Source organism: Pyxicephalus adspersus, chromosome 7 (assembly GCF_032062135.1).
Source record: "Pyxicephalus adspersus chromosome 7, UCB_Pads_2.0, whole genome shotgun sequence".
Taxonomy (NCBI): Eukaryota; Metazoa; Chordata; class Amphibia; order Anura; family Pyxicephalidae; genus Pyxicephalus; species Pyxicephalus adspersus.
Genome location: NC_092864.1, coordinates 22,106,601 through 22,115,626, shown reverse-complemented (window position 1 = coordinate 22,115,626; position 9,026 = coordinate 22,106,601). Strand labels below are relative to the sequence as shown.

At 43.6% G+C, this 9,026-nt stretch overlaps 1 protein-coding gene across 1 annotated transcript in view; it reads right to left on the bottom strand.

Annotated features, from left to right (window-relative positions):
* Nucleotides 1-7,538, bottom strand: part of USP31 (ubiquitin specific peptidase 31) — a 39,614-nt gene extending 32,076 nt beyond the window's left edge. The window contains exon 1 of the mRNA XM_072417809.1: nt 6,920-7,538. Within this exon, the coding sequence (XP_072273910.1) occupies nt 6,920-7,399 (480 nt within the window). The 5' untranslated portion in view covers nt 7,400-7,538. The remainder of the gene's footprint in view (nt 1-6,919) is intronic.
* Between the last annotated feature and the right edge of the window lie 1,488 nt (nt 7,539-9,026).

Genomic DNA, 9,026 nt, shown 5'->3' with positions numbered 1-9,026 from the left:
AAGAAAGGAAAAAGCTATTAAAGACTTTCCAGGAGCTGCTCTGACTTTCCAGATAGAGGTCACAGACTTGGGTGAACTCATTTCAGCAATCAAGGATAATTTCCTGAGAATCTATTTTTGAAGTACATGAACACTGAAATTGTCTGAATGGCTACTCGGAAGTGCCAAGAGTCTGACCTCTGATTTGCCAAGTGCACTTTAGGCTTTTGGATGACAACAACTGAATACAATTTACAATGACAGTCCTAAAGCATGAAAGATAAGGAAGTAGAAGCTGATGTAGAGGGAAAATGGACAGTGGTCCATTCAGACACGCACACAACGCTTGTTGGGGACACAGACATCCAACACTTCTTGGAAGCCTAGTGTTGGAACAAAGTACAAAGGCAGGTGACTGCTGGAAAGAAGGGCATACTATAACTTGGCACGTTACCAAACATTCCGCAGGAATGCACATTACTGTAAACAAAGTTACTGAATGAAGAAGCAACAAAGGAAAGAAAGTATATGCCTCAGTTCAGCAACACAAGGAGAGAGAGAAGAAGAGAAGAGAGAGGATAGAGAGAGAGAGAGAACAGTGTTTTCCCCAAACCCTTTAAGCTGGCCACACTACAAAGGCTGCCACTGACTTCAGCCTATTGCAACCAAGCTTAAAAATATATCTAGGGAGAACACGGTCGAGTGTTTTAAGCAAAAATCTTAGACCTGCAGGTATAGGTTTCACATGTAGTACCACCAGCTGAATAAGTCCGGCACTGTGGTACTAAGTTCAGGAATCTATAATCAGGTATGCCATTATTGTAAAAAAGGTACAGGCCATGTCCCTTCTGCAATATTTCCTCCTAAATGCCTAATTGCTACAGGCATCTGCTAAAAGCATGCAACCTCGGCTTCCCCTGCACAGGCTGGGAATGAAAGCTGCATCATCCCAGCCAATCAAGATGGATGAAAAATCACGTACAGGAAGTGAAGAAAGAAGAAGACAACAGTGCCGAGATGGAACGGGGACTAGTCAGTATGGCGGGTTTAAATCTCCCCTAAGTGACTCTCACGTTTCGCCCTGCAATCTTCTGAAATTGTAGGATCATCTTTAAAAGATAAGAATGTAAGTCTAAAAAAAGGATCCAAGATATCCTGAAAGATTGTATTTTTAATAACACAGGTAACCCCTCATCATGTTACCTCCAAACTTAGGCATTTTTATAGACATATGTCTTTGTAACTGAATTGTGGGTAGGAATGAAACCGAAATCTCCTAAAATGTAAATTGTGCATTAGAAAGAACCTCAGAATGTGCAGAACATAAGTAAAACAAACGGCTGGATTATGATTTCCCTGCTGATCACAAGATGGGGGCCATTCGGTGTCACTGCAGGCTCAGAAGCCAAATGGAGATTTCCAATAAAAGTCCAAAACAATAAACTATAACCGCAATAGAATTACAAATACACTTGAACATGCTGCAACAAGAAGTGTGGAAACCTAATCTTATGAGAAAGCAAGCAGGAATGAGGGTATCAGTTACAGTCTGAGTATTGACATGTAAAGTACAAGGTGTGGGTGGCATCTGTATGTGTAAATTGCCCGGAGGTGAAAAAACCACACCACTCCTGCTCAACATTCAAGTAGAAGGCAGTTTTACAGGATTGGCACAGATTAGTACTGCACGGCTTGTATCAGTGAAACAATGCTGAGATTCTGGGTGTCATGTGGTTTATGAGGCAATGACCACATGTGAATACTAAGAAAACACTGCTTTATTGTGGGCTGAAAGGAAAAGTTTGACGATGGTGGAATGAGCAGCTCTCGAATGACTGCAATAAATTTCACAATCTCCACATCAATCAAACTACTGCACCTTTTCAAGAAATAAAAGTGATATACTGCTGATAAAAATGGTTTATATTATAATACAGCAATTTATATTCACCGGGGAACACTTAGGTGTTTCAAAATACAATTACATCATTAATTTTTGAAAGCTGAAGAAGGAAATGTATAGATTCTCTATTACTAACCTAAAAATATCAACGTATCTCAGCACCTGCTATTAAATGTGTTAAAAAATTACCCCAAGCTCCCAATCACACTATAAGAGAACTTAACTGCAGTAAAATAAAAAAACACACAAACTGCTGCTGTGCCCAAGAATGGCAATCTCCACCACAGATAACACATCCACGGGTAGTTGCAGCCACGGTTCTTCCAAAAGCAAGTTGCTGATTTCTGGACCCACGCTGCGATCTGACACAGCTGTGTTCAGACTATGGCTCCAAACTGCTGCCATTTACTGGAATGGCAGAGGCTGGGACCATTATTAAGGCTACGTACACACGTCAGATGATTCTTGTCTGATAATCGCCTTGGGGCTGATATCGGAACAAGAATCTAGCGTGTACAGCGCTCATCTGTCATTTCGATGACCATCCTGGCGGATCTACGGATGACAAACGATCGTAATGAAAGTGAAGGGAACAGAGCACAGCAGGGTGCTGTTCTGTCGTTCTCCCCTCTCCATAGAGCAGAACAGGGCTGTATGTACAACGCTCGTTTATGCGTCATGCAGTCTTTTGTCGTTGGAAAGGATCTTTCACCATCCTTTCCAATGACAAAAGACTGCACAATGCATGATCGAGCATTGTACATACAGCGCCATTCTGCTCTTGTGCACTCGTGTACCTAGCCAAAGCTTTTGGCAGAATGTTGTTGTTCACTGGGGGTAAGAAAAGGCCCCTGCAAAAAACAGCTTTTGTTACCCTTTTTGTCATTAGGCTCATACAAATTTTGCAGGGTCAGTAATTTTACTTTAGAGCTGTGTAGGGTTCCTCCAGCTATGAGCAGTTTGTGCCTCAAGTCAGGTTTTTTTTTTTGGCTATCTATAATGCTGCTTATCAGAGTGACACCACACCAGTTGATACTTTTTTTTTTACTTTACCTTTTAGCAAATCCCACATCACCCAAACCACCGCTTTGAGTTCTGATTCACACTTTAGTGATCTGTTGCAGTGCATTATTACAAGTCACTTTGTGCATTGAGTCCATCGTGAAATGCACAAGTGTGAATGGGCCCCAAGGGCTTCTATATTGAAATGGAAAACATTAAAACAAAGTTAAGAACAGAGTTACATTTAAAGAACACACAGTCTGATTACTGCGGATACAAATCTGCTCGATTTATAATACAAAATCAGGAAAAGCTCCTTTACACTAGACACAATTTTTTGACAGGCAACAGATAAGAATATTTCTTATATCACAATTCTGACAATATTTTTTTAAATCTGTCTATGCAGTCCACAAAACCAAAAATCTCTGAACTTTTATATAAAGAAAGCTGGATGATCGGGTGTTCTGACAATAGAACACAATGGCTGAAATATGCAGACTCAATTAGCAGCTAATTTGTAATTGTGTTCTGCCTGGAAAAATAGCCTGCAGAAAACCACATAAAATCTCTGCTTCCCTGACTAGAATCTCCCCTGAGTGGTCTGGGCTGAAGGAATAATGTGACAAGTCACATTTAATAAGACAAACTCAAAGAACAAAAGCAAGTGAGTGCAGAGGACAATGAACTGACAGGAGGTGGACAGCTCCCTAGAAAGGAAACCTGTCAAGGGGAAGCCTGGAGCCTGCCATTGCTGCCCTACTATTCTACAAATGAGAGCTGGCTGACCCATATGTTCACCTTTTTACATTAATACCTCATGTCATTCTACCTTCACACGCATATAGATAAGAAACTCTAACTTTTATCATCTGCAACTTTTTACAGAACCAGGATGCAGTAGTCAGTAAGCCAGCCAGGAAAGCAGTATTTTCAGCATGCCAATAGCATTAGGGGGTCCTTATTGTTCCAGCGGTTGTATGGGGTGTGCTCCTTAGTCTAGAGAAACCTTAGGTTTTCGGTTCTCCAATCATTCCTCTCTCTAGGAATCAAGTTAGCTTTAACAATCTCAATCTGTGTCCATACACATTGGACCTGATTTAATAAATTTCTCCAAGACTGGAGCAGATCTGGCTATCATTGGTGAGTCATGCAGCAAACCTGGAATGAATTGGTCTAGGATAGAAACCATTTTTCCTATTAGGAAATGATTTTATACAATCTACAGGTAGTCCCCAGGTTACATTCGAGATAAGGACTGTAGGTTTGTTCCTAAGTTAAATTTGTATGTAAGTCGGAACAGGTACATTATTTTATTAAATGCAATTAGGACAGATGTTTGTCTCAACATATTATTAGGCAGCGTGGTGTCAGTTACTGTATAAAATCCTCACTGTGAGCTAATCACAAACAAAATAAAGCTTTATGGAGCCTAGACATTCATTAACTTCTGGAGCAAGCTTTGCTTTAATATGCAAAAAGAAACAACTGCAGAGTTTGTCTTGGTCATTAAGAGTTACAAGAGGCTGCAGAAAGTTCACCCCCCTTAGATCACCCTCAACCTCAGCTGTGTTAAGCAAAAGATTTCTTCTGCAAATCATGCAACACCCCCCCCCCCCCATCAAGCCGCCGTCCTGCACACAAGCAAGCAGGGAAGGCCAGTCTGTATCTATGGGTTGTTCGGGGACTACCTGTATTCCAGGTTTGCTGTATGACTCAGGTTCACCTGTGATCGTCAATTTTCTGACTGACCAAGTGATAAAAACAGTAAACTTAAAATCTTGACCACTTCTTACAGTAAGCAGCACCCGGACTGTCTGAAATACGCCAACCATGCCTTCTTCCCTACTGAAAACCTTATGGGAAACTTTATTCATCTTAGGAATAAACTAGACCAAAAGAAAGGAGACGTCTGAACCACATCCATACATTCTATGAAATCCATAAATTAAAGATAATAGCAACTGTTGATCCAGGGAACATTCGATTGCCTTATGGGATCAGGATGGATTTTTTCCAGTTGAAGTAAAATGTACCAGGGTTTTTTTTGCCTTCCTCTGGATCAGCTATGCCAGTGCTCAACCCAGAAATTGTTTTAAGCCGGGTGGGAAGAAATGGCAGCCCCTGTATTGTGACCAAACTCTTCAGTAACCACCCAAAAACAGCCAGGTGGGTGCTGAAAATTGCCGGGTGGTGTGCCCAGCTAAAAGGGCCTGGGGAGAACCCTGTATGCCTATAGGGTTTTTATCTGGGATATGTTTACTTCCCTAGTGGTTGGATTTGATGGACTTACGTCTTTTTTTAACCTGACTATGTAACTATGATCTGCTTAGGATATCTCTTCTGGAACAGATGTCTATGATAAGGGTTCTGGAACAGACATTTGAGTATAGACAACAAAGCTGGACAGCTCCACTCTGAGTTCAAACTAAAGTGCAATTTACTGCAAGGTCCACAGCAAGCACAGCTACATGTACCATACAATGTTACACCATCAGCCATTGCTTCCTCCAACTAAGTATGTGACCAACAACAGTCAGCCACCACCACACATGGCAACCACTGGCCATCCCAAACTACTTAGATCACTGCTGATGACCAGACTGGGACATGGAAGTGTCAGTAAACCTAAAGATTCCTTTTGCATGTTTACTTTTATGTCTGCTGTTTTATTTATCTAAAAACATCTGAGTAAAAAGAAAACATTTGGGGATCTAGTGCCATTTCCCTTCTGCTGGTGCCAATAACATGCAGCCTCATCTCGCCTCTGCATGCCCACAAACTGGGCTTACATTGCAGAAATTAACTAATCATAATAATAAGAACCCAGATATTAACCATTTTTTTTTTAAAAAAAAAAGGTATTTTTGATATATATATATATATATATATATATATATATATATATGTTTTTTTTTATATAAGGATGAATAGCTCACCTATGTTCCTGACTTACATGTTTTACATACATTGTAAGAGTCTGACCTGCCAGTCTGTGGCCGAACCATTTCTGGGAAATTACTGATTGAGATGGATGTCTGATCGATCAATATAACAGAAATAAACATTTATACTTGGCTGGACCATTCATGTAGGTTTATAAAACAATCAGCTGACAAATCTTTCCTCAGATGTCTATAGAAGGTAGAAATCATTATTTTAGATCAGGGGTGTCAAACTCTGGCCCACAGGCCAAATCTGGCACACAACATCCTTTTTTTTTGGCCCCCAAAGGAATCCTAAATATGAATTGCAGCTGGCCTGCCGCTGCATTGAAATAGCGCCGCTACAATTGCTGGCATCACTCGTGTTTATAGAGCAGCGGGCTCTCTGCCTATGTGTGGCCCCGCATTGGACTGTTTTATAGGTGCAGGGAATTGTAGAAGCAGTGCTATTTCAGTTTCAAGTTTGGCCGGTGACTTTAACTAAGTTTTTAATTTTGACCCACTGTGTATTTGAGTTTGACACTCCTGTTTTAGATGGAGAAGAAAGGCATGAAGGTGAAGAGGAATAAAGACATTGAGACGGCTCCCTGTATCACCCTGAATTCTCCTATGTGGTGGGGGGGGGGGGGTCCAGTGATCACAGCAGCTAAGTGGCCTTTCCTGTATTCAGGACCCCCAGTCAATCAATATACATGGGGGGGGGGGGGTATTTACATAGATAAGAGGAGTGCTGCCTGGCCAAACAGTGCTGGATAAAATCACCACCAATGTAATGAGAGAGGGGCATTCTTCCCACTGACCACCAATGTAACAAGGCCATTCTCTCCCGACCACAAAGGTAAAGGGGAGGTATTATTCCCTGACCACTAATATGGTGGTGGGGGGGGGGGTATTATTCCCTGGACACTAATATATATATATATATATATAATTTGGGGGAGTATTATTCCCTGACCACTAATATAGAGGGGGGGGGGGGGCATATTGCCTAGACACTAATATAGGGGGGGTATATTCCCTGGACACTTTTATATATATAATTTGGGGGGGGGGTATTATTCCCGAGTGCTGTGTCGGGGTCCCTGGTCACCTTGAAGTCCCGGCTGTGTTGGGGGGTGTACTCCAGGGTCCATAGTGACCGCAGTAGCTTGGCCAGCTGTTCGGTGACCTCTCCTCGGTCCAGGGCCCCGGGGCTGGGTAAGGGGCTGCCCTCCTTGTACTGCTCCAAGCCCAGGAACTCGGCGAACAGGTCGGTGTTGCTGAGGCACTGCAGCACGGCGTTCATGAAGCAGGTGTTGCCGTGGTTCTTCAGGCCGGACAGGCCGGGTGTGCGGGGGCTTCCCGGAGCAGGGAGGGCGGGGGACGAGCTGCCATCACTGGGGGGGTCTGGCTGAGCCGCTCGGCAGGGGGAACCTTTCTCCCTGGTGGGGGGCTCAGCCTCCTGCTCGCTGCTCAGGTGGGATAAGGTGCTGAGCGTCCGCAAAAAGCGGCTGACGAGTCCCCCCCGCCGCCAGAACAGCTTCTTCCCCACCTTCTTCTCCTTCCCGCCCTGCACCACCGCCTGCGACATGAGGGCATCCCCGTCCTGCACACACCGGGTACAGTGCGCCCAGGAGCCGAGGCCCTCCGGCTGTAGCACGCTTCCCTTCCGGTGGAGGAGGGCGAGAGGGATACACCGTGCAAAACTGCCCGCACCGGCGGTATCGCCGGTCACGTGACCGACAGACGCAAATCAACGGGGTCCATCTTTGTTCAGGGCTAAAGGGGAGCGTCGCCCTTCTTCTGTTACTATGGTGGCAAGCTATCCCCACCCAGTTCAGAGGCAAGCTGGCGAATAGCTGATCGCTGGGACTGTCACAGTGCAGGGGGCGTGGTGTCAGGCTCAGCACCCAGCTGTGTCACATGACTAGCCAGAATAGGGTGGGGGAATCCCTTCGTTTGGTGTCCATGGGACATTGTGCTGCCATCATTTGATGGGGACACCAGAAGGACCCCTGACTTGGAAACGAGACATCACCCAACATCTGATCATCACCACCTTTCAGGCTGCCTGTGCTGATCCAGCCACATCAACCCACCCTAAAATTCAGGGGGTGACCCTAAAATTCAGGGGGTGACCCTATTTTACCCCTCTCACCCTGTTTAAAGTTCAAATCTCCATTCATTCCTTTCATCAGCAGCATTTCTGGGTAAAAGCAAACTATAGGTAACATATTAATATTTCTACATTGATCTGTGATTTTTTTCAGACATTTAGGGCTTTATTGATAAAGCAGTGAATCTTACATTATCTCAAACATTCCCTGGTGGGAATCATTCACTGCCATTGAAACACATGGACCTGGAAGATTCCCACCAGGGAATGTTTGAGGGAATGTCAGATTCAATGCTTTAATTAGAGACTTGATGTTCCTGATAGAAGCAGAAGGTTGGGAGGCACAGATTCCCTTTATTAGCCAATTTATAAATCTTAAAAAAGCAATCTACAGCATACCAAATACAAATCTTTATTTAAAATAGCCAATAAATGGTATCACATAAACTCCAAACTTATGTACAAAAGTATGTAAACAAGTCCCAGTTACTATGCATTGCCTTGTTTGAGACAAAACCTCCTCCATGTGTCTCACATGCTCCCCCTCCTAGACACTTCAGATCACAGTGGGAGGGGTTTAGTGCAGCCAATCCAGAATGCAGTAGGTGTGACTGGGTGTGGTCAGGTGATGATTGACAAGCTATGGGCTTTTAAATAGTAAATGATGACTGCTAGCCACGCCCTTACAATGCTCTCATCCTCTGTATTGCAAGCATATGGTAGTCACAATTCTGATCTGAATTCTAGCGCAGTGCAGCATTGTTGCCACCTCATTACAGGAAACTGGATTGGGAAGAGTTCACTGGCAGGATCAAGCTCTGCATTTCATGTTTGTCCCCCCATGCAGAAAATCCTTCACACCTCCTGGGAAGACACCTTAGTATAGCATTAGGATTTTAGGATTTGGGCTACTCAGCATTCGCAAGATCTGACCAGAAGGAAAATGGTATCACCTTACCTAGGCAATACAAGCCAATAGAAACTTATTGTATTTTTTTTTTTATCGAATCTCACGTAACGTGATCCTCTAAACAAAAACCCTGTGCTCGGAAAAAAGTGTAAACACACAACACAAAAAATGTGTACTGGGGTACTATTTGTG